Below are 27,662 nucleotides of genomic sequence, written 5' to 3' on the forward strand. Positions count from 1 at the left end.
ATTCACGAAGATTAGCCTCGTATTTAGTGTTGAATACTATGGCTACTCCTTCTTTTCCTTGATTGTCATTGCCTGAATAGAGCTAAGTTTGATATCTCTAATTCTGATATCAGAAATAAGGAAAGTCTTGTTGACTATATTATAGTTCACAGAGATGTTTTCCCACTGATTCAGGACATTACAATGAGAGTGTATAGAGGATTTGAAATAAGAAGTGATCACTGTTTAGTTTCAATATTTCAAAGTAATTACTAAATAATTACTTATTTAGTAATTACTTTGAAATATTGCTAAATGAAACCAAGCGGAGTCAGCACTGTGGTAGAAAACTCTCAACAGGAATACATATCCATACTTGAAGTAGAAAAACCATCAAAAACCTGAAATATGGAAAACATAGCTGAAATAGATGAAATTCGACCAGAAATGCTCAATTATGTAGGTATAAAAATTTTACAGTGCATAATTCATAATTCAGAAGGTCAGGTCAGAGTATTGAATTCTGGATAATTGGAGCAGAAATCTCATAGTACCTGCTGTAAAAAGGGAAATCTGGTGTGTGTGTGTGTGTGTAGTATGTGGCCTTTTTCGATAACTCCCTCTATTCCTGGAGATCTCTCTTAATAATAATAATTATGATTGGTGTTTTAAATTTAGTTATAGAGGCAAGATGTGTAAAAAAAAAGCCTATTCTTATAAAAAAATTATTATTTCCTTAATATTTATTACTACATGAAGAAGGATTGGTAGTTTCAATCAAAATATTATAACTTTTTTTTTTACGAGATGTTTGTTTCTAAACCATACAAACACATTTCCACACAACAAAAACTTGTTTATTAAATTTCTTTTCTTTAATTAAGTATTTATAGCTACACATTCTTTCAGGCTAAGTAACCTTAGCTTCTCTTCTAGTTTTAAACACACTCCATATCTGTTTTATTTTATTTGTGTCTGTTTTCTCAGGTCTGTCAAACTGGTATCTAGATAAATTCGCTTGTTTATTTCAAAGGCAAGATAATGTGCTTCCATTTCTAGTGGGGAAATTGGATAATTTGTGTGTTTATTACAGCTGTTATTAGTATACCTCAACCCTTCTTTTCTGCTGCTCCTAAGCTGTTTGGGATTGGCTCCAAGCCCCTCTTCTTTCCATGATACTCCTTCTCCTTTGGACTAGTTCTTTTTTTTTTGCTCTGCAATCTTCATTAAGATTGCAGAGCAAACTTAGTCAGGGAATCTTTGCAGACTTGTACTGTATTTATTCAAAAGTATAACATCATCTGCATAAAAAGGGTAACATCGCCAATTTTGGTATCAGATTTAATACCACTTTCCTTCACAATGTGATCCATATAGATAACGAATAACAGTTGAGATAATATGCACTCTTGTGACACACACATGATTTAACATCAAACCATCTTCCTGTAACTCCTTCAATTCTGACTGCTGACTACAGCTTAAATAGAGACTATGCATTTCTTGATGTAATGTATCATTTATATCATATAACTATAGCAGTTTTAAGAACTTTCCTCTTGACACCTTGTCATATGCCTTTTCCAGATAAAGAAAACTTAAATACAAATCCTTGTTATATTCCCAAGATTTCTCATTTATTTGTCTTAAAGTGAAAATCTGATCCTGACAACCTCTATTTGGCCTAAATCCATCTTGTTCTTCACCAAGCTTCCTTTCTATAATTTTTTTCTTAACTGAGTGTTCTGAGTAAAATTTGCATAAATTTTACTCAGAACATTCAGTAAGGAAATACTTTTGTAATTCTCATATTCGGTTTTATTTCCCTTTCCATATATGTGTACTCTGCGAGCTCTGCTACAATCATCCACAATTTGACCATCTGACCATGCTTTCTGAATTATGCAGTGCAACCACTGTGAAACTTTTATACCTACTTATTTGAGCATTTCTGGTCAAATTTTATCTACTCCATGTTTCCACATTTCTGATTTCTGATGGCTTTTTTACATCAAGTATCCACTCTGTGCTGATACTGCATGTTTCGTTTAGCAATCTTTCAGAGTAATTTCTTCAGACATGTGGAATAACTTTATCTTCAAATTTCATGTCACCTATATTATTTCTTTTTCTTTTTATGGTACTCTTTCCTCTATTTCTATCTTTTTTTTCAATAACCTCCAGAATATTTTGCCACCTTCCTGATAAAATTAATTTCAGTGTTCTTTCCATGTCTTTTGTTTAGCTAGTTTTACATAGTGCTTCACTTTCTTTTATTTTGCTCTGTATTCTCTAAAAATACAAGCTGATTTACTTGCCAGGAATGTTCGATATGCTTTATTCTTTTCCTTGACAGCCTTTTTAACTCCTGAGTCCACAATGAAGTTCTGATTTTCCTATCCTTACTGACAACCCTCACTATATGCCTCTCTGGCTGAATCAATCAGCATTTTATTCAGAGTTTGCCACTGAATATCCAAGGTTTGGGTCTTGTTTTCAAACTCCCATTTTTTTTTTTTTAATGATTGTGTATTTGAGTCTACAGCTCACCTCTGAAAGCTGCTCAACTTTGATTCGTTTTGAAACTTTCTTACACCCTCTGCTTTTCAATATAAATTTCAATTTTATTCTACTTAAAATGTAATAGTAATCACTTCTTATTTCAAATCCTCTGTATACTCTTGTGTCCTGAACTAGTGGGAAAACATCTATCAACTATGACATAGTCAGTAAGACTTTTCTTATTTGTAGCATCTTCTCTCCATATGAATTTGTGCTCATTTTTATGTTGGAACATGGTGTAGTAATAACTAGTCCATGTCCTGTACAGAAATTCAGCAGGTACTTACCATTATTACTAGCTTTGCTATTTTCTCCAAATTTTTCAAAACCATTTCTATATGTCTGGTAATCATTTCTTACTCTGCTATTTATATCTCCAACAAGGAATAACTTTTTTCATTGCATCAACTGCCTTCTGTAATGTCTTGAAAAATTCCTCCATTTCTTCTTTAGTATAACTTTCTGCAGCATCATAGGCATAAATAAGTCTCATTGTCTAGTTCCCAATTTTGATATTTGCCACATCACTCTGCTTGATAGTCCCTGCCATTCAAGAAGATTATCTGCATATTAATGTTGAATATTATAGTTATCCCTTCTTTACCTTGATTGTTATTGCCTGAATGTGACATTTTGTATTTGTTGCTTAGAAAGATCTCACTTCTTTTTGTCTTTTTTTGTTTGTTTGTTTCATTGAGGCCTATGATGTTGTTCTGATACTTACTCAGTTCTTCTGCTATTTCTATTTCTTTTCCATTAATATCACATAATTGACATTATTATGTTGATAATATCAATCCAGAACTCTGCTGATGTTGAGTTGGGATGGTTCTGGGATTTATTCCAAGATTCGTTGAGATGGGTTCTGGGATTTGTTCCATGATTCTTTAGGATGGGTTCTGGGATTTATCAGACATGTTTACCTAGAAATTAATGTATTGTGTCAAGTTTAGCTATAATTTATACTTATGGATCTGTAAGTTGGGTAAGAAAACTGAGAAAAATTAATGGAGCGAACAAATGGCATCAAAGGCAGAATCATGTTAAAAATGAAGATGTTAGAAAAGATGTTGCCTGTCGTGTGAGTCCCTTGAGTGTACACATCAAGAATTTTACAGTGTGTATATATTTATGCCCCACCTTAGGCTGAATGTCCTCTGCCATGTAACTTAATAGGGTGCTTAATCCTCCCTACATAGTATGCTTTATCTATCTGTCTATGTATAACTGATAGATAAAACCTACATAGTATGCTTTATCTATCAGTTATACATATTCGCTGACCAGTTTGTTCTAAAGTATGAAAAAACCCAAACATCCTGGAAGCAAACCCTTCTATCCCTAAATGACACTGGTTAACCAACCTTCAGTGTATTAGAATCTTTATTTTATAAAGAAATTTCAACTGAATACATCGAAGGTAAGTTAGCTTCTGTTGAAAATTCCTTATGATTCTTCACATTCTGAATGGGATTTGAATCCAGCTTTCCAACCAAAGGGTATTGTCATTACCAACTGTTGCTACCAAGTTTCATGAAATATATGTATATTATATGTATACTAAAATGGAGCTTACAATTATTTATATTCACATAATATTATATTGTTTGATCGGTGTTTTTTGTTTTGTTTTGTTTAGTGGGAAAAGATTATACAACATATGTATTCAAGTTTATGTGTTTAAATTCTTGTGTGGGTGGTCCAAATCGGAAACCATTACAGATAGTATTCACATTGGAAAAAGAGTAAGTATATTTATCATGATGTAATCTCTTCTAGTCTAGCAAAGAAATAAATGGCATTGTAATAAATGATAAACTTGTTATAGTAAATTCTGAAGGAGCGTCAACTTTGAATTAAAGGAATTCTTTTGTATAAATGCCTTGACATATTTTGCTCGTGCCTATGTGTGGTCTGTGAGCTTAGTTGGTCAGAACATTTTGTTAATAACATAAAGGTTATGGGTTCAATCCTATCGTGTGTCAGATGACTTTTGCTGACCTTGTTAGCTGGATGGTATATCTGTTCTTTAGTCAGTGTGCTGTGCTTTGAACTCTACTGTGATCATGGGTAGTAGATGAAATTTATTGTCTGGTGTGAGACTGAAGGTCTGAAATGTATGAAGAGGGGGGGGGGGGGTCTGAAAAGTTCTGAAAAACACCTATAACAAAAATTAATTCATTTTATGTCTTATTATATATCCTAAAAGAAAAAGAACAAATTATTACAGTTTGATGAAACATGGGAGTTAAAGAGTTTTAAGATATGTTCTTTCTTGTGGTTATATCAGTTGCTTTAATATTATTTTTGATCTAGGTGTTTAGCAGAACTTTCCAGACCCCCCCCCCCCCATCGTATATCTAAAAAGTAAGAATGAAAGTAGAAATTTGTTTGCTAGAGCAGCGAGCCAGGGTTATAATAAATTTATAACTTTTTGGATGTGTGATTCACAAAATGTAGGAAAACAGTATTTGTGAAGCATTTGCATGATCTGTTTAAAAACTCAATCAGCAAAAGTAAAAGCATAGTTATTTGGTTTTAACTTTTACTCTTCCTCCCAGGCTTTATCCAAAAAAAAAAGTTTATAATAAATTTATTTATTATTATTATTATTATTATTATTATTACGTGACACCTCCAGGGAGTCTAAAGACTCATTGAGGGAGGGCACCTGCTCTACAGCTCTCTGTCTCTACTAACTACAACGAACTGCAACTACACCAACGCCATCTACCACCCACCACCACCACTAGTATTTTCACAGACAATTACAAACATCTATGCCCACAGTTGGGATTCGAGCCTGCAGCCTTTTGGCTGGAGAGCGGATATGCTAACCACTCTGCCAACCAGGCCGGCATAAATATATAAATATTTATCTTTATTTATAAATATATAAATCTGCGCTGTTAGCCTACTGGCTATGCACTTCGCAACCATATGCCTGGGGAAGGAGTGTCCTAAGTTCGATTCCCGTTGGTGACGCGAGGAGCTGAAGGATCTTCCTCAGATATAGCCAAGTTAGCCGGTCTTGGGCGTGGGCAGTAGGGTTTTTTCCCCAGTTTATCCTGGGATTTTTCATCTCGCAAACCAGGCAACCTGGCCTTGAGAACTCAACACTACAGGACATAGGATACACCGGGGGTAGGGCTGACCACCTTATCCTGTGAACGGCTTGAGGTCTGATGATTAATAAACCCTCAACACCACAAGCTAAAAGAGGAAGATGAGATGAGATAAATATATAAGTTTAAATTTATAACCTTTTGTATGTGGGATTCACATATAAAAAAAATGTAGGAAAACAGTATTTGTGAAGAGTGCATGATCTGTTTAAAAACTCAATCAGCAAAAGTAAAAACAAATAACTATTCTTTTACTTTTACTCTTCCTCCCAGGCTTTACCAAAAAAAAAAAAAAAGTAAGCTTGTTCATTTAAAAGTAACTAGTGTGTAGTATACCATGTGCTGCTTTCAGTTCCTCCCATCTCTCTGTGTCGAATTTCCTAGTGATGATGCTGATTCCTTAGATTCTTCTTTATACTTTTGTTCTAATACTCTTTTCCACTACTTAGCTGTTCTCTAGAACCATCCCAACTTATAAAGGTTATTTGTATTCTAGAAGAATTTGATTCAAATCCAATCCCAGACTAAAAGCAGGATATCTTAACTGTCCTGTCAAACAGGATATTATCTCAAATCGACTGTGACAATTTAAATGTTAGAAATATGGGTATATGCAAACTATCTGTCATGACCTCACCATCTAAGCGATTGGGAGAGAGGAAGAGGAAAATTTATTTCCTCTTCCTCTCTCCCAGTCTCTAGAAAATTGAAATATTATTGGAATTTGCTATGCTAACAGATTAGTTATTGCTAATACTTTCTTCCAGAAACACCTACAATGTATCCTGTCACTGCAACAATGGAAGAAAGTATTATCTTTGATATGCTCACTTGTTCAGGAGCAGCGACCATCACTTGATGTCAGAGTAATCCCAGAGCGTTCACAGAAGAAACATCAAGGAGGGATGCTCTTTTGGAGAATGATAAGAATACACAGACATTATACAGGATACTGCCAACAAACATCTAGGCCCAATTAGAAGACAGAGACTCATGGATATTGGAGTCAATGTGTAATCTGATTAAGAGGAGAAGGATGGAGAAACACATTGACTGAAAAAAATATAAAATATTACATTGAAAAATCGGGAAACACATCAGTGAGATTATGCTAAGAGATGTAAAGAGAAAGAGTATGCACAAGATTAAACTTAAATTGAATGTAATGAGGATAGAAATTTGCTAATGCTGACAGAAGATCAGAAACAGAGTATCGGGGGTGAAAAACAATTGGGAAAGAGGAAGAGGAAAATTTATTTCCTCTTCCTTTCTCCCAATTCCTAGAAAATTGAGTTGGAACCACCTCCATTTGGACATGAAGCTGAAAGAGCATTTAAAGAGCTTAATAATAATAATAATAAAGTTCTTGGCACAAGTGGATTCTAGATAGTTAATTAAGACCACAAGAGATAGAGGATAAGAGTGTTTTATAGCTTGATTATAATGATATGGGCAACATTATAAGAATATGGCCTAGAGTCTGGTAAAAGAATTCAATATCCTCACCATTGCACAAAGGGAAGATATAAAAGGCAGGATTCTGCTAGAGATTTTTCTAAATAGGATCGAGTCAGAGATGCATGAAGAACAGGCAGGTTTCAGGAAAGGCAAGGGTATGATGTATAGAGACCAGATCCTTTATCCTAGGCCAATCACTGAAAATATAGACGGTTTAGACATTCCTTTGGGAATGTGCCTCACAGACTACTCAAAAGCTTATAACTGTTTGGCAAAGTTGTGGGAGGTAATGAAAGTAATGGATTTCCTCAACACATTATCAGATTAATAGCTAACTTATACAGTGAGCTAATTATATATATTGAGTTTTATCCTTTGTCCAAGTGTGAGCAAAGTTTGCACTTGAAGTACTTTCAGGACTGTACAGTGAGCAACAGGCCATGTAAGAACAGGTGTTGGATTAACTGATTGGCTTCAGATAGGCAAGGGAATTAAGTAACTTTCTCTTCACCTATTCAGTATCTGTGCTGAGGCATTGTGTGTGTTTGTGTGGCACTGGATGAACACAGGAATTAGAATGGATAGTTAGATGGTTAGCAGTTTGAGATATGCTGGTGATACAGTATTCCTTTTAAATGACAGGGAGAAGCTAAGACAAAGTTGTAGTTATTAAAGAAAGTATAGACAAGAGAAGGTCCTGAGAAACAAATGTTCCTTAATGGAGAAATAATTGAGCAGGTCAGAAGATTTGAGCATCTGGGTGATGTCATATGATTTGCTGAATTCAGAAGAATTTTGAATTCTAAAGTCTGGAAGGATAAATTTGTCACTATAGGAACAAAGCTGAGGCTTCAGCTGTTTTTTCAGTAGTTACTTTGCATGTGAAACCTCATACCTAAAAAAAAAGTCTGATAGGAAAAGGATATCTGCTTTTGAGATGTGGTGTTACAGGAGACAAATGGATGAGTGCTAGAAAGCATTGGTAGGACTTAAATGAAGGCACTGATAGAAGAAAGCAGAAACATCTTGGACACAGAAAAAGCTGAGAGGAACTTCTTAAAAAAAAAAAAAAGTAATGGAGGATAAAGTTCTTGATAAAAGGGAAAGTGGTAGAGTCTCGGTGAGATAGATGGATTTGATGGTGTGTCTGGAGTGAGTAGTCTGAGAGTGTTGAAACCTCAAGAAAAGTCTACAATTGGACTACCTGGTTGGAAATCATGTATAGCACATCACCAAGTGACAATATGGTATATGCTGACATCCAGAATTTTTTATGATGATGACAGATAGCAATTTGAGATATGCTGATGATACAGTATTCCTTTTTAATGACAGGGAGAAGATGATACAGTATTCCTTTTTAATGACAGGGAGAAGCTAAGACAAAGATTGTAGTTGTTAAAGGATGTATAGACAAGAAACACATGACATGTCACAGGACCTATAACACTTCAGTACCATGGCCATGTGTGGGCAAGTGATTAAGGGGAAAATGTAGTCTGTTGATGTTTCTTAAAGAGTGGGATGTTGTACTGAGTAGGAAAAAAACAGTATGGGAAGATTGTTCCAAAGAATAGAGATGGCTGGAATGAAGGAAGATGATGAGATGGTAGTTTGGTGTGTTTGCATATGGATATTGGCCAGTGACTGCTCTAGTTCTTACATGGTTAGGAGAAAGCGGAGGAATAGTAGCAGCCAATTCAGAGGAGCAATGCCCATGAAAGTACCTATAACAAAGGCACAGCACTAAAACAGAATGTCTATGATAAAGTGATTGAAGGGAGTCTGTGAGGGAGGTTATCTATTAAGCAGATTGCCCTTTTCTGATTATCATCAAGAATTCTTAGGGAAGTCTTGGGTGCTCCACCCCAAATGTGGGAACAATGCTCCAAGGCTAGTTGGATCTAAGACTTGTAAAATGTTAGGAGTTGAGAGGGGAAGTAATGTTTAGAATGGAAATGAACACTGGATGTGACAGCTAACCCAATTTTTATAACAAAAAAGAAAACCATGCTTTTTAGTGGCAGAGGTGGTTATGTATGTAATATGTTTGTGCCAGGATAAACTGGATGTGACAGTTAACCCAAGAAGAGAAAGCTGATATTTAAAGGAAACTGGAACATTGTTAAAAGTAAGAGGGGATGGGGTTGGATTTTTCTTGCAGGTAAAAAGGCAGGCTTGAGTTTTTTTAGCATTGAAATTTACTAAGTTGTCTTCCGCATTTGAGGGTGTTGAGGAGGCCAGTGTTTAAGTCACAAGTTGTGGAAGATCTTGAAGCGTCTAACATTAGAGTATTACAAGATTTCTTGAATGAGGAAGAGAATAAAGAATACTGTTGTCGACAAAGCTGTGAATAGGATTTGAATCTGAGAAAGGAGATCATCAATGTAAAGGAGGAAGAGAATAGGTGAAAGCACAGAACCCTGGGTACTCCAGCATTGATGGAGAAATTTGATGAGAGGGAACAATTCACCTTAACACACAATGAATTGCCAGCTTCCTCACTGGTTGTGAGGAAGCTGGCAATCCAATCACAGAGTGCAGGAGGGAGGCCATAAGATCACAGCTTGTTCAGAAGACATTGGTGCCAGACATGATCGAATTCCCTTAAAATATCAAGAGCGATAACATGGGTTTCTTCAAATCTTTCTATGGCATGTGTTCAGTGGTGGGTGAGATTATAGGAGGTCAGCTGTAGAACAAGAATGGTGAAATCCATATTGTGATCACTAATTAACTGTTGAGTCTCCAGGTAATGAAGAAACTAGTTGTTGATAACCCTCTCCATTACTTTTGAAAGTACCGGGGTGAGAGCAATAAGTCAATAATTAGATGGCTGACTTTTGTTTCCATTTTTTGGGTACAGGCTGGATGTAGAATACGATAGTTTATATAGGCGATACAAGATGGGTGTCAATTCTAGAGCACAACTGAGGAATACCAATTGGACCAGGAGCCTTATTAGTATCAAGATTAATCTGGTTTTCCTGATGTTCTTTTGGCAAAAGTCCAGAGGAGGGATGCAATAAGTGGTTTGTGGTAGTATGGGAAGTGATTTGCTTTAGTCGTCCAAGCAAGAGTGGGAGGAAAAAACTGATGCCAAGAGGCATCAGTTTTCCTTGAGTAAGATAACCATGGTGCCATCAGGATGCAAGAGAGAGAGAGGTGGGAACAGGGAAGGGTAGAAATTATGCCCAAACAATCTTAGGAAAGGTACAGAAGGCTTGACTGCCACCGAGCAGGAAGCAAGTTTATTGCATTGCATTCTTATGAAGTTTGCTTTGGAATTGTTTAACTTTTTTTAAAAAACTCGTTTTGGGCTGTGGTGTAAGCTTAAATGAGAAGCTGGAGTTTTTAATTTTAAGCCATTGATCATGGATTCTAGAAGCACAGTTTTTTGAGAACCAGAGCTTGGATACATATCAAGGTTTGCAGTGGAGTGAGGAATGAAGGCTCTCATTCTAGGTTGGATTAGGAAAGCGAAAGCAGTAATCTGACCATAGAAAAGAGGCATAAAAACTGTGGAGTCTTGTCCCAATCTACAAAGGAAGAGGAGATGTTCAAGACTGTGGCAACTATAGAGGAATCAAGCTGATGTCACACACATTGAAGATATGGGAAAGAGTAATTGAAGGAAGGATACGGCAGGAAATGAAAATTGGTGAGGAGCAGTTTGGATTTATGCCAGGAAGAGGGACAACGGATGCGATATTTGCACTAAGGCGATTGATGGAGAAATATAGAGAGATGCAAGTGGAGCTGCACATGGTGTTTATAGACCTGGAAAAGGTATACGACAGAATGGCCAGGCAGGAGGTATGGAGATGTATGAGGGAACAGAAACTCAGGTCAGGTCTAGTGTCGGCATGACAGAAGGGTTCCCATTGTCGTAGGGCTACACCAAGGGTCAGTTCTGAGCCCCTACCTCTTTGACCTGGTCATGAATGTACTAGTGGAGGATGTCAAGAAGGCGGCACCATGGAGCATGCTGTTTGCCGACGACATTGTTCTTTGCGAATCATCCCGAAAGAAGCTTGAAAATACCCTGGAAGAGTGGAGAAAGGTATTGGAGGAGAGAGGCATGAAAATTAACTGGGAGAAGACTGAATATATGTCAACGGGGAGTGACGAGGATATGATCATATGACTTCAGGGTGAAAGGCTAATTTCAGGGAAGAAATTCAAGTACCTTGGGTCGGTCGTCAAGAGGAATGGTGACCTGGATGAGGAAATACAGCACCAAATAACATGCGGCTGGATGAACTGGAGGAAGATGAGCGGGGTCCTGTGTGACAAGAGAGTGAGTTGTAAGAGGAAAGGAAAGCTGTATAAGATGGTGGTGAGGCCGGTGATGCTTCATGGCACAGAGACGTGGCCTATAACAAAGGCACAGGAGAGGAAGATGGAGGTAGCGGAGATGCAGATGTTGAGATGGATGAGTGGTGTGACAAAGAAGGACAGGATAAGGAATGACTACATTAGAGGGACGGTTAAGGTGGGACCAATTGGCAAGAAGATACAAGAAAGTAGGCTGAAGTGGTTCAGACATATAGAGAGGAAGGGAGAGGAGTATGTTGGTAAACGAGTGGAGTATATGGAGTTGGAGGGAAGGAGGAAAAGAGGCAGGCCCAAGCTCAGGTGGAGGGATAAGGTGACAGAGGATCTTAGGGAGAAAGGATGGAGTTCCGAAGGATGCCCTGGACTGGAGAACTTGAAAGAGGAAGGTTAAAGATTGGTGCGCCGACCCCGTTTAACATAGGATTAGGCATAGTGAAAGAAGAAGAAGATTACATGACATCTCCAAAGACTCATCGAGGGAAGGCACCTACTCTGTAACTTTCCGTCTCCACCACCACGTCATCCACCAACTGCTATGAACCACAACTACGATCATCGTCTTTACCAATGGCATCTGCTCACCACCACTAGTATTTTCACAGACAATCACAAATATCCATTCCCACAGCAGGATTTGAACCCACAACCTTTTGGCTGGAGAGCAGATACACTAACCACTCAGCCAACCAGGCCAGCATCTTTTTCATCTTCATATGATGTTGCATCCCAAGTATCAAGTATTTGCAAATATTTTCATCATCATCAACTCCAACATTGTCAGATCTTATATTTTTATCTTCTAAGGCACTTTTTACCATATCAATCCACCTATATCTTGGTCTTCCTCTGGGTCTTTTTCCTGCCAACCTGGCAGAGAACACTTGTTTTGCTAATCTTTCCTCTCCCATTCTGTTTAAGTCACCCGAGATTAGCTCTACGAGTATTTTCTTATTGTAATATTTTATTATCTACACTATTTTACTTCTTATAGCATTTTTTTCCTTTGAAAGCCATTATTTTTGCCTTCTGATATTCTCATATTATATTGTTCTGAAATTTCATTTAATGATTTTACTGATATCTGAAAATCATCTTCTGAGGTAGCTAATACAATTTGATCATCTGCAAATAATAGCGTATCTATCTTTATTTGTGTACCAAATAGGTTATGCTGTTTCCAGATTGTTATAATTTTATATATATTATATAGCAGAAGTGATAGGGTGCATCCTTGATATGTCTTTCCATTCTGATATTTGTTTTAATTTGACTGCTGTTTTATTTTCTTTGTATATTTCTTGAATAGACCAGTAAGAGCTGGTTTGGTATGTTTATGTTAATATTTTAAATAACATTTGTCTATTAATTTTATCATATGGTTTTATAATCAATGAAGACCACATGTGTTTCTTTGTGAAATTCTCTTTGCTTTTCAATTAATATTTTTATAATGAAAATTGAGTCTGTGTAAGATCGATATTTTCAGGACCCATTCTGTTCTAGTAACATAAAATTGTATAGATTTTAATTATAATTTATGAGATGTATATTACAAATGTTAATTAACTGTCAGGCATGTGTATTTGTCCTCTGTAAGTTAGTACCTTATATTTTTCTTTATTTATATATTATTATTTTTTTTTTTGATGAAGTGGTATAATATTTGGAAGGCAAGCTGTTGAGGTGCGAATTTGCGCCTGTCCAGGAAGAGATAAAAGGCATGAAGAAAAACTGTCAGAAAAAAATGATGGAGAAAGTGATTCAGAAGGTATATGTTGTTGCTTGGTGTTTTATATATATATATATTTTTTTTTTTTTTTTTTTCAGCTGGTGGTAGTTTTTATTATATATATATATATTAAATTCATTTCTCAATAAAGGTCTTACTGCCATTTTTTTTTCTTCCTTAAATAGAACATTACAGAAATGTAATTTCTGAAAATAAAATAAGTGACCCTTTCTTTTAGTGTTACACAGTGATCAGCATTCATTTTTGAAATTATGGATTCTACAACCGTGTTAAAATAACTCTTTTTATTATCCTGACATTTTGATCTTCATATCAAGATCATCATCTGGAGCATACATAAATATACAAGACAAACTGCGTTACATTTCAAACCATAAGCTAAAGAAACAATGATTTGATCACATGCTACTCACTGGCATGACCTCTAATGAAAAAAAAAATAAATAAAATAAAAATACATCAAACTAGATTTAATTTATGATTACATGAATAAACATTCTTGCTTACAGATAGTTTTCCTTCCAGTAACAGTGATGTCCTATTTCTATTATTACAATTGTTATTTTTGATTTAAAAAAAAATAAAAAAATAATTATTATAATTACAGCTATTTTGCTTGCTTCAGTTTAGGAGTACCCCTGTTTAAATGTCATTGGCTATTTACTCATGGATTCTTAGGGCATTATGAGTGTAGATGTACTAAAAAGTATATGTAGCCTAAGGAATAGAAAATTGCACATACCTTTTTCTGGGTGTTGTGGCTTTTCCTCAGTCTGCGATGTCGAAAACTGCAGAACCACACGCACCCCTTGTATGTTCGGACAAATAAAAACCCACAAAGACGGGTACCTGATGAGACCAATAGTCTCCTACAAAAATACCACCACAGCCCCTTTATCAAAATTCGTAGCGAAACTCCTCAAACCTCCAACCACAACGTCTAATTTCATGATAAAAAACACGGACGACCTTTTCAAAAAAATAAAAAACCTAACCCTATCCCAAGAAGACATCCTCACTTCTTTGGATGCGGCCTCTTTATACACTAACGTGGACGTCCCCAGAACTCTAGACATCGTACACACACTACTCACAGAAGACCACACCCTACACTCTCGTACTAAACTAACGCCCATTGACATTATTAACTTCATAAAACTAGTAATCTCGGCAAACTTCTTCAAGTTCAACAACAACATGTACATACAAATCTTCGGACTCCCCATGGGCCAAAACATCAGTGGACAACTAGCGGAATTATTCCTGGCACATATAGAATCACTTCTACTCCACCCTTCCCTTCCCCCCGGCATCACCTTTTATGGCAGATACGTAGACGATATTCTGTGCATTGGTAATCCCACACACATCACCACCTTAAAAACATCCCTAAACAGCTACAGCAACAGATTAAAATTCACCACAGAAACCGAACAGAACAAATCCATCAACTTCTTAAACTTGACATTAACCAGAACACACAACAAAATAGCCACGAAAATATACCACAAACCCTCACACATCGGAAACTACCTCCATTTTCACTCATACCATCCGTATTCTGTTAAAAAATCCGTCATCTTATCACAATTCATAAATGCCTACAAATTTTCAACCAATCAAAATAGTCTAAACGCTGAAATAAAAAAACTAACACAGATCTTCTTAAATCGCAACTATCCTACACAACTGATTAACTACGCAAACAAGACGGCAAAAAACCGCCAAAACAACCCAAGTACCAAAACGAACTTCCCTACACAAAAAATTATCAAACTACCATACACCCAAAACACATACAAAGCCTATAAATACATCTTCAAACATACTGACTACAAACTGGTATTCACCACTGGCAAACCTCCTAAAATCCACCAAACCTCACACACAAAAAGAAATATTTGAACAGCACAATGTAGTCTATAAATTTCCCTGCCAAAAAGACTGTGACATCACCTACACAGGTTCCACCATCAGGTCTTTATGGGCAAGACTACAAGAATACTTCCGTGACTGTAACATCCCTATTCCAGAACATTTAAACACTAAAAAACGCAATATCAAAAAGAAAAATCGTATACAAAACACAGGAAAAACGGAAATAGCTATTCACGCCCTTGAACAAAAACACACCCCGCAGATAGACAAGGCCATCATAATAGACAGACAAGACAATGAAACAATGCTCAGAATATCGGAAACAATAGCTATAAAGTGTGACGCGAACTCCATCAACGTACACAGGCCCTACATAATCTCCGAGGTTTGGAAGCTTCACAACATAATATTGAGGTCACAACCCCGACCAATAGGAGACAACACAAACACCTCTAAAACAGAAGCACTCACCCGACCTGACATAGCTTCCACTTTCCCAATGTGTTCAGATGACGACCACGAATAGTCGAAACGGTCCACACCCCGTCAACCACCTTTCCCCTTCCCCCTCCCTATTTTAAAAAAAAATTCACCCTTTCACTTTTTCCCCACCCTATATAAAAGTATATGTTTCTATATATTACGAAAAAACCCGGGTTTTTCTAACTTATTCTACCAACTGCCTACCCCCGCCACACACACTCTGCAGTTTTCGACATCGCAGACTGAGGAAAAGCCACAACACCCAGAAAAAGGTATGTGCAATTTTCTATTCCTTAGGCTACATATACTTTTTAGTACATCTACACTCATAATGCCCTAAGAATCCATGAGTAAATAGCCAATGACATTTAAACAGGGGTACTCCTAAACTGAAGCAAGCAAAATAGCTGTAATTATAATAGTTTATAATGAGGAGTAACATGGGAGTTTTCCCAGAAATAATATACATAAAAAAATAATGTTTATTCATGCAATCATAAATTAAATCTAGCTTGATGTGTTTTTTTTCTTTTTTTTTTCACTAGAGGTCATGGCAGTGAGTAGCATGTGATCAAATCATTGTTTCTGTTTCTGTGGCTTACAGTTTGAAATATAGCACAGCTTGTTTTTTATATTTATGTATGCTCCAGATGATGATCTTGATACGAAGATCAAAACATCGGGATAATAAAAAGAGTTATTTTAACATGGTTGTAGAATCCATAATTTCAAAAAATAAAATAAGTGACCTCCGAAACAGAGAAAAAGTAGCATATGATCAAATCATTGTTTCTGTGGCTTACTGTTTGAAATATAACGCAGCTTGTTTTGGATATTTATGTATGCTCCAGATGATGATCTTGATATGAAGATCGAAACATCAAGATAATAAAAAGAGTTATTTTAACACGGTTGTAAAATCCATAATTTCAAAAAATAAAATTAGTGACCTCTGAAACAGAGAAACATAAAAGTATCGTTCAGCTTAGTCAATAAATTTTCATCCTCTTTATTTTTTTTTCAAGATTACCATGTTTTATGTCTGCTTGAAACATTTGATGGCTCTGAATTTGAAGCTAGAAAACAATGTTTGTACATAGAAACAATAAAATGTTATTGTCTATACCCTATTTAAAACTTTATTTTCAAATATTACTTTTTGTGTCAGTTGTAACCTAGCCAACTTTATTTTTTTGAGTTATTTTACTCAAATTATGCTGTGTTAATTCTAGCTTAACTTTATGATGCTAATTAATTCAGTGATAGAAGCAGAAAAAATTCCATAAGTCTAACTTCTATGCATATGACATGATATATAAGCTTGCTTACACTTGGATAAAGGATTAAATCAAAGAATATAATTTCTTGGTATCTTTAACTGATAAATAAGCATGTTGAAATAATGTGATAATCAGTTACCTAGTGTAGACATGTAAAGGCATATTATCACATTTTTGTTTAATGGCAAGAAACCAATATGTGGAGATAAAAATTAACTAAATTTTACTTATTAAGCAAATATTTTGCTTTGTCCCTGAAATATCTTTGAAGTTTATTTTGAGGCAGCTGCATTTATCGAGGTTTAGGGAATTTTGGAGAGCTGTTGCAGATTCCAAAAAGTCTCTTCATTTTCGAATATGAATCTACATCTTTGTGTAATAAGAAAGGTTTTCCCCCCAACTGGATATGATGATCCAGGTTAATTTCATATATTCTGCAACCCCCTGAAGAGCTGTAATGTATGTGCTGGATGTATTTTCATATTCATTCAGGTAGATCTTGGCATTTCTTTTCTGTTTGAGTGAAATTGGTAAATTTGCAGCAGCAGGGGATCCTGCAGATAACAATCAAGTTGACCCTGTTGATCTAAATGAAAGAGAATTTTTGGTGAGTAGAAAGTTTTTTCACTTGGTTATAAATTAAATTAAAAATGTCAAGAAATTATATTGTTTAATCCTTTTTTCCAAGTATAGGCAAACAAAGTTTGCATGTTAAGTTTCTTCACAACTAGGCTACTTGTATATAGAGGCTAATGACTTCACATTAATTGCCTTAGTATCCCATAATGCAAATCACACATCCTTTTGGGGGGGGGGGGGGAGGTGTAATGCTGTGTATTATGGGAAGGGCCACTACTCAGACCAGTTTCAACCTTTATTGAGGTCGCATCAGCCAGATGCAGAAGAGATACTGAGGTTGAAGTAATGCAGAAGTCATACATCCCACATACAAGTAGTAATACTTATTATTAAAATACTCTGCATTAGAGTTAGTTGTAGAAAGACAATTAACATGAAGTCATTAGCCTCTATAAAAGTAGTCTAGTCGTGAAGAAACTTCATTTGCAAACTTTGTTTGCTTAAACTCATATGAAGGATGAAACAAGAATATAATTTCTTGTAATTTTTAATTTAATTTATAACCAATTGAAAAAACTTTCTACAACTAGCTCTAATCCAGAGTAGTTTAATAATAAGGAATTACACCTTTCCACAACTTGTATGCAGTATATATATATATATATATATATATATATATATATATATATATATATATATATATATATATATATATATATATGACATTTGCATTGTTTCAACCCAACCAGACGGCTCCCAGAAAACATCATGGACCTCATCAGAACAAAAAACAAAGCCAGGAAAAGATACCACAACACAAGAGCTCCACAGGACAAGAAAACATTGAACAACAAAGTCAGAAAAGCACTTCAAAACCACAGGAATCAGGATTGGGACAATAAACTGTCATCACTCATCCCAGAAGATCACAAAATATGGAAATTTCTGAAGATCCTGCACACCAAACACAACCCTCTACCTCCCATGCAAACTGCACATGGAACGGCGCACACTGATAAAGAAAAAGCAGAAGCAATAGCAGAAAACCTAGAAAAACAATGCAGCCCATCATATGACAACATAAACATCACCCACATATACAGGGTGTTCGGGATAAATTTGACAGTTTCGTAAGGAAAAAGAAAATCTTCTTTGTATCTATTAAATTTAATGAATTGACAAAAAAACATTACAGGCAGAGTTAATTACAATACTATCAACAAGATTTACTCAAAATAACCACCATTAGCATCGATCACAGCTTCAATTCTGCTTCGGAACCTCGAACAAGCTGATGCTACAGTCTCCCTGGGAAGGGCCGCAAAAACTGTTTTAATTTTATCCATTAACTGGGCTTTTGTATTACTGGAAGTGCGATTGGTGTCTTTTTCAACTGCGCCCCATACAAAATAATCCATGGGGTTAAGGTCTGGGGAGTTTGGAGGCCAAACATTTGGACTGGTGAAGTCGTAGAAATTTTCAGACAACCATTTTTGACTTTTCCCAGAGGTGTGGCAAGGGGCCGAATCCTGCTGCCATACATACGGCCTACCATTGGCTACCCTTGTTATCCAGGGCTTGACTACAGTTAGCAACTCCACGAACAAAGCCCGAATTCCAATGCCAGGGTTCTTCAACACCTGTTCCTGCAGATTTGCGAGGAATTCTGCTGTACGAACGCAATCAGATCGTCTGCTAGGGATCTTTCTTCTTGCTACATCCTCGTAGTCACCATTGCAAGTCTCTAGTTCATGCCTGATTGTTTTTACTGTATTCAGGGAGCATTGGGCAGCAGTCGTAATATCCTTATTTTGATGGCGGGCACGAATCATCATGATACAAGTTATTCTCTTCCATGATTCAGGTGGGTTCCAGCTATCCATCCTTTCTGACATCTTGTATATGAATGAAGAAGGGTCCAAACTTTTAAATGAAGAGAAGTGTGTGTTAATACATGTAACTTACGGAAAAATATAATTAATTATAAATATGTCAAATTTATCCCGAACACCCTGTATAAAGTCCACCAACAGGTCAAACGTACCTTAAGACAGACCTCAGACAAACCAGACAGCATCACCTCCACTACTCCAATGGAAATAATCAACATCTAAACAACAAAAAAGCTCCAGGTAGAGATGGAATTACAAACAGAATCATCAAACTACTTCCTTGAAAGGCTATTGTGCACCTGGTTAACATAACCAATGCAATACTGAGGATACAACACTTCCCGACTGCATGGAAAACAGCCGACATCATACCAATAAAAAAGCCAGGAAACAATCCACAACTCCCCCAAATCTACCATCCAATAAGCCTCCTTTCCAACCTAGGAAAGATTGCTGAAAAAATCATCCTCTCAAGACTGCAAGAAAAATCAGACCAATTAGCAATAATTCCAAACGAACAGTTTGGCTTCCGCCTTGAACACAGTACAGTGCAACAAAAACACCGACTAGTGGAGCATATTACTCAAGGATACAACTGGAACCTTCACACAGCTGCAGTCTTTCTGGATATCGCCAAGGCCTTTGACAAGGTATGGCATCAAGGATTACTCTACAAACTCATTCAGGCCAACATTCCAACAAACCTTACCCGTCTAATAAAATCATACCTTACTGAGATCCATGCAGATAAAAATAAATGGCACCATCTCAACTAGGTGCCAAATCCTGGCAGGAGTACCACAGGGATCCCTGTTGGCTCCTTTACTTTTCACAATCTATGTGGTGACATTCCACAGAACCTGAGGACTACCATCACAGCCCTATATGCTGATGACAGCTATAATGACGAGATCTCTCCACCCACACCTGGCGGTCAGTCGTCTCCAGGACACCATTACAAAGCTAGAGAAATGGTTCTCGGACTAGAGGATACAAGTAAACCCCATCAAAAGCTCAGCTATACTATTCACGAGACGCAAAGCCTTCATCCCAGATGACATTCAACTCCTCGGAAAAAAGATACCATGGCAGACAGAAACCAAATACCTTGGAGTAATGCTAGACAAAAAGCTAAATTTCAACAGCCACATTAAGCTCATAGGCATAAAGACGTCCAGAACCATAGCCCAACTCTATCCCCTGATCAACCGCAACAGCAAATTGAATACACGCAACAAGCTGCTACTATATCAGATGGTAATCCGACCAGTAATCACATATGCATCCCTAGCATGGAGTCACACATCCAAATCTAACATCCTGAAACTACAGAGGATACAAAACAAATGCCTGCGGATGATCTTGGACGCCCCATGGTTCGTCAGAAACACGCAGATCCACAGAGAAACCAGAACCCCCAGACATCCATTCTCTCCTTCATGACTATGCAGAAAAGTTCTTCAGCAAGGCAGACTTTCATCCCAACCCATTAATCAGACAAGCTTCCAGTTATAGTGAACATGACTATCACAAACATAAAAGACCCAAGGCAATCCTGCTCTCAGCAGAACAGAGCTAACTCCATATTTCACAAATTGCGAGCATAAGGTTCACAACCCCCCCATCAAGCTTCTCGACACAGACAAAGGGGAAAACAAAAAGCATTTTATGCTTCATCCAGCAAGCCAGTAACGTTGTTGTTGCATTATTTCAAGCTTGGTATCCTTTACCAAGTTTAAAGTAATGCAAACTTCCCTGGCTCCCACAGATGTGGGTGAATTCTACTGATGTGGCCTTTCCTGGAATATAAGTGGTTCTGTTCACTGATGGGATGGGATGGGCCTATCACTACTGATGAGTAATGAGTTAAATGATCCTTCAGGTCACTCATTGATTAGGTGATTTGAGGGAGCTCCCAAGTTTGGAGAAGGGCTATACTTGAACAGTCTGCTGAAGTAGTCTTGATTTCTGGATTGCTTGCCCATAGTTTGGCATCTACTGACATGATCTTTGTCTGGGTCACTTTGCTGGATGCTTTTCCCTGGGAGATGAGTGGTTCTGCTCAGTGGTAGGTGAGCCCATCACTGAGTAAACCCACTATTGAGTATCTTTTGAGTGATTGAGATTTAATGAGCTAAATGATCCTTTGACCCCAGATCACCCACCCTCATTGAGGTTCGGTGATCTCGGAGAGTGCCCTAGTTTTTAGAGAAGGTCCACACTTAAACAATTTTCCACAGATGTGGGGCATGCTGAGTTGGACTTGATCAATGCAGTTCGTTAGACACTTGCCTGTGATATAACCTCTATTGATGTGGCCTTTTATTGAGCCCTTCAGTGTGATGCCCTACCCTGGGAGAGTAGTTCTTGCTGGTGGCTTGCAGAGGTTGATGCTTTGGTTTGGCTTATTGGTGGGTTTTTGCCTGCCACTGAGTGGAGCTGAGGCTTCTGCAGTATAGTGAGTTATAAAATCCTTTGTGTTATTGAGGTTGGTCTGAAGGATTGCCTAGTTTTTGGAGATATCCCTTTTACTTATACATTGGGCTTGATTCTAGGAGTAGAGTGGTTATGCTTGCTGATATGTTTTTCCTGTCACAAATAGAGCCACCGATGAGATTTTGATGAGTTGACGAGTAATCCTTCTGGATCATCACTCACTGATCAAATGACTGTATATACCCTCAAAGGGGTATACAGGATATGATAGTACTACTACATGAAAAACTTACATCATTACTAACTTCCTATCTACAATTTTCCTCCAAATCCATCTATTACCTGTCAAGACTCCAACATTATCAGATCATATATTTCTCTCTTCTAAGGCACTTTTTACTGTATCAGTCCACCTATATCTTGGTCTTCCTCTGGGTCTTTTTCCTGCCAACCTGGCAGAGAACACTTGTTTTGCTAATCTTTCTTTTTCACATTCTGTTTAAGTGACAATACCACCTAAGATTAGCTCTGCTAACACATTCCTGGATGCTAACAATCTTAAGTTATTTTCTAATATCCTAGTTTTTAATATGATATTGCCACTGATGTCACATGTCTAATCTTTCTCAGGACTCTTGTTACGTCGTTACTTACTGTATATTTTATCTATCTTATCACTCTAGTGCCTTCTTAGATTATCTATGAACTAGTTCTCTGGGCCGTTCCTCTTTTCGTCCTCTGACAAAATTTGTTTGATTTGCTGTGCCAGCCAGAACCTAAGAACAGAAATATCTTGTCCTAGGGAAGGTTCCCAGAAATTAAGTATCACCAAAATTTGTAAAGTAAATTAGGAAGCTATAGATATCTTAACTTTGCATTCATGGCCTATTAACTCTAATACTGTTTGTATATTTCCCTTACACACGTAGGTCCGAAATTTAATGATTGGTGAAGTCAGCCTCATGCTTAGATCACACATAAGCTTACATAAAAAAACATATTTATTATATGGCTAAAAGGATTACAATAAATCAGATACAATACGAGGTTAGCATTCTACCTCAAGCAAAGCAATACTAAAATAATGATCTAAATCACACACACAACAATTACGCCTTAGGCATATATTTCACTATTATATACAATTTGGTACGCATATGGTACAAGACACTATTCTAGTTCTGAACTTATGAATTATCAACTAATAATCCTTTACAATATTCTTGGAACCATACAATACTTGGTTTCTCAGACTACTAATAAGGTTAGAGAGTCCCTGAAGATGTATTATCATTAAAGTTCTCCTTCTTTCAGCCAAGTTTTTATTCCTTCCCTTTCACAAAATCTTATCATTATAAAGCAAGAAAATTCACAGTACTTTACCACTCTGCAGTGTTGATGCTCGGAGCCTTTTGTCCGTCCTTTATTGTGGGATATCACCGCTGCTGCAAACTGCTACCACATGGAGGTCACGTACTTGTTTCGAAATGGCCACTATTTCTTGCTGGACATTCGCTTATCACGTAGGTTGCTACCGCTTAATTCGACCTTCTTCAAAGCGGATTCCTTTGTTGGCTTTCATTGGCACAGTTTCACCGATGGCCCGCGTTTGGGATCTGCCGTCATCTTGTGCATAGCCTTGCCAGACTTGCGTTAGTCAGCCACGGGAGAGTTGCTACTAGTCATCGCCGTCTGCATCACTGGTCTGCACGAGGGAAAAAGGAACAGAAAAAACGTGGGGATACCAGACTTGTGTAACTATATTTATCCCCCTTTCCATGCTGGAATCTTATTCACCAGAGCCTCCCTATTCGTCCCAACAAGGTGATGTCATTCTGCCACCTTACGGTGTCTGCTTCTTTCGGGGAACACCCTCGTTCACCTTCTACAAATACTCTAGCTTCGGGCGTTACGTCACCGATGGTGGTTAGCCCACGACCTTTGGACTTTTGTTGGCAGTACGTTTACTTTCTTGCATAGGACACAGTTTTAATACTAATATTTAAAATAATATTATACATAATCCAAACATATTATTTCAATAGCATAGTTTCAGATGACATATTCAAATCTCAGACTTATTATCTCGTTTTCTATGTTAAACATGACATGTTTTCTGGTAAAATGAGCTTGATTGCTAGGAGCACAAGTATGTTCTTATTCAGTGTTGTGCTTCCTGTTAGTTTCTGTATGAGTGACTCTTTTGTTGAAAGAGTCCCTCATTCAAGATCTAACACTCATATCTGTTGTCTTTAGTCTTTGGCCAAGTGTTTGATTTCTAACCCAGCTCTCAGATCCATAATTTAAAATTGGTTTGAACACTGTCTTGTATACAACTAATTTTGTGTTTTGACTAATTTCTCTCTTATTCCATGTAAATTTATTCACTTGACTCCCTATCAGCTTTATGGATTCTGTTATCTGTTTCCATATTTAATTTACCATTTTCACTAAAAATCGTGCCTAAGTAGCTGAAATATTTTACTTGTTCTATAGGTTCTCCATTCATAATGCAGTTGATATTTTCAGCTTCTGCCTGTTTTCATTGTCTTTGACTTCTTATTGCTGACCTTCATACCGAATCTATTACAACAGTTATTCAATTTAGTCAGGGAATCTTGAAGACTTGTACTGGATGTATTTAGAAGTATAGCATTATCTGCATAAAATAAAGAGCTGAGATTAACATCTCCAATTTTGATATCAGGTTTTATACCACTTCATAATGTTATCTACATATTTAATAAATAAGAGAGAGGATAATGTACATCCTTGTCTGACACCAGATTTAACATCACACTATCTTCCTGTACTTACTTCATTTCTAACTGCTGACTTACAACTGAAATAAAGACTATGTATTGCTTGATATAATGCCCCATTAACACCATATAACTGTAGCTTTTTGAATAGCTTTTCTTTTAACATCTTGTCATATGCCTTTTCCAGATCTACAAAACTTAAATAGAGATCTTTGTTATATTCTCATAATTTCTCAACTATTTGTTCTAAAGTGAAAATCTGATCCTGACAGCCTCTGTTTGGCCTGAATTCCAGCATGTTCTTCACCAAGCTTCCCTTCCACAATCCTTCGCAACCATTTCTCAAGTATACTTGCATAGATCTTGCCAGGAATACTCAGTAGGGAAATACTTTTGTAATTCTCACATTCAGTTTTATTTATCTTTTTATATATGGGTACTATGAAAGCTCTACTCCAATCATCTAGAATTCGTCTCTCTGTCCAGTCCTTCTGAACTATGCAGTGCAGCCACTGTAAAACTTTTATACCTCCATACTTGAGCATTGATGGTCGAATATCATCTACTCCTGCTGCCTTTCCACATTTCAGACTTTTGATGGCTTTTTCTACTTCAAGTATGTATTCCTGATTGCATGCCTGGTCAGTGTTTTTTATCACTGTGCTGTCATCATTGCTAGTTTCATTTAGCAGTTTTTCAAAGTAATTACTCCATACTTCAAGGATATCTTTTTCTCCAGTTTTCATATCACCTTTATCATCTCTAATTCCTTTTACAACACTCTTTCCTCCATTTCTGAGCTTCAACAACCTCCAGAATATCTTGCCACCTTCTTGATATTTATTTTCTAAGTTCTTGCCAAAGTCTTCCCATGACTTTTGTTTAGCTAGTTTTACACAGTCTTAACTTTCTTACATGTCTCTGTATGAAAGAGCACAAACTGATTTATTTGCCAGGAACTTTTGATATCCTTTCTTCTTTTCTTTCACTTCCTGTGTTCACCATGGAGTTCTGATTTTTCTCTCTTTGCAGACAACCTCACCAAATGCCTCTCTCTCACTCATTGATATACATTTGATATATAGTGATTTTGTAGATCACGTAGAGTTTCTGGAGAGAGAGAGATGTCTTGGCCCTTCCCAAAATGCATAGCATTATACACACCCAAAAGGATTTGTGCTTTGCATTACAGGATTCTAAGGCAATTAATGTGAAGTTTCATTAGCTTCTATATACTAGTAGCCTAGTTTTGAAGAACTTTCATCAGCAAACATTATTTGCTTACACTTGGATAAAGGATGAAACAAGAATGTAATTTCTTGGTATTTTTAATGTAATCTTTTGGTGAGTTGATAAGGCGCCAACAAATCTACGTTCTTTTTTCCCTTGATGTAAGGAATGGCAGTAGATTTATTGTGATCAGTGTTTAAATGGGGTGATTTTTTTTTTAGAGGGGGGGGGTATAGTTCATTCTGTTGGAAACAGGTAGCTATTGACTAAGAACATGTTAGAAATATGATGAATTCGCTGGAGTGCCTATCATTTTGAACAAATGGTTCTAGCTTTATTACATAATGCATTAATAACACTGTTTAAAGGAGAAGATTTTGCAAAAAAAAAAAAAAAAAAAATAGATGCACCTTCTATGTTGGTAAATTTTCTTTAGACCAGAAAGGATAAGGTTTCTTTGGGTAAACAAGTGATTAGAGCATCAAAGAAGACAGGCAGTTTGTTTTTTGTGTTAAAGCAGATGCTTAGGTTTTGGCTAAAAGTATTTCCATATCTGTTCCATGTGGCCAAATTGAGATCATATCATCAGTGTAGCCACGTGGTGGATTTGTAAGGAGTAGCATCTACTGCACTTTTTTTTTTTAAAGTATTCCATGAATAAATTAGTATGGATTTGAAAAGAGTATTGTAGTGATGCTTTTAATCTGTTTGTAGGTTTTTCCCTGCCACATTCTTTTCCAGATTAAATCCTCAGACGTGGCTTGAAAAAAGTTCATGTTTGATCTCTGGAGCAGGGATTTAATTATTTATAAGGGTGGATTAAGGATTATTTAATTCTTAGTCCATCCTTATACTAAGATTGTGCTATTGGCAAATTAAACTGAATGTGAAAAAAATCATTGAGAAATTTCCTTACTTAGTATTCCAGGAAAGATTTATGCCAACATACTTCACCAAAGACTGAGATACATTTGAAGAAAATATTGGTGAACATGTTGGGTATAGGCCAAATAGACTTTTCTTTTAGAGTTACACAGTGATCAGCATTCATTTTATAAATTATGGATTTTACAGCCGTGGTATAAATAACTTTATTATCTCAACATTTTGATCTTCATATCAAGATCATCATCTGGAGCATACACAATTATACTATACAAGCTGCGTTACATTGCAAACTGTAAGCTAGAGAAACAAAGATTTGATCACATGTTATTCTACTGGCATGACTTCTAGTGGGAAAAAAAAATTACATCAAGCTAGAATTTAAATAAACATTCTTTCTTACAGATAGTTTTCTTTAACAGTGATGTCCCGTTTTTAGTATTACAATTGTTATTTTTGATTTAAAAAAAAAATTATTCATAAATTACAACATGAATAAACATTCTTTCTTACAGATTTCTTCCTTAACAGTGATGTCTATTTTTAGTATTACAATTGTTATTTTTGATTTAGGACCCTGGATTTTCTACAGTCCTGTTTATAGTTGTTCTTAGAGAGGAAGGATTCGTGGGACAAATATATGCCTTCCATATGTATGGGATTTTTAGACCATCATTATTGTTCAGATTGGGGTGGGTTGATAATGATCTCACAGGCTTCCTTAAATTTGCATTCATACCATGTTTTGGTGTGATGTAGACAACTAGTGCTTTTCCAGTCAATTCTATGTAGGATGTTCAGGGAGGCCAGCTTCACCATAATTATTATATTTAATGTGTCGTTTATGTTCTTTTTGTCTGATGGGAATCGTGCGTCCTGTTTCTCCTATATATATATTGGATGTTACAACTGCAATAGATAGGGTATAATCCAGGGTGGGCCAGCGGAGGGAGTGGGTCTTTGGATGAGTTGAGTAAGCTTTTTAATTTTGCAGGAGGTTTAAAGGTGGCTTTGAGGTTATATTT

At 36.6% G+C, this 27,662-nt stretch overlaps 1 protein-coding gene across 3 annotated transcripts in view; it reads left to right on the top strand.

Moving 5' to 3' along the window:
• LOC150103763 (cellular tumor antigen p53-like) overlaps positions 1 to 27,662 on the top strand; it is a 357,156-nt gene that overhangs the window by 287,910 nt on the left and 41,584 nt on the right. For all 3 annotated transcript variants that reach the window (XM_090396534.1, XM_090396535.1, XM_090396533.1), the window contains 2 exons: positions 4,181 to 4,286; positions 13,115 to 13,230. In XM_090396534.1, the coding sequence (XP_090252660.1) occupies positions 4,181 to 4,286; positions 13,115 to 13,230 (222 nt within the window). The remainder of the gene's footprint in view (positions 1 to 4,180; positions 4,287 to 13,114; positions 13,231 to 27,662) is intronic.

This window comes from Typopeltis vanoorti, chromosome 8 (assembly GCF_054136105.1).
Source record: "Typopeltis vanoorti isolate ZY-2024b chromosome 8, IOZ_Tvanoo_1.0, whole genome shotgun sequence".
Taxonomy (NCBI): domain Eukaryota; kingdom Metazoa; phylum Arthropoda; class Arachnida; order Uropygi; family Thelyphonidae; genus Typopeltis; species Typopeltis vanoorti.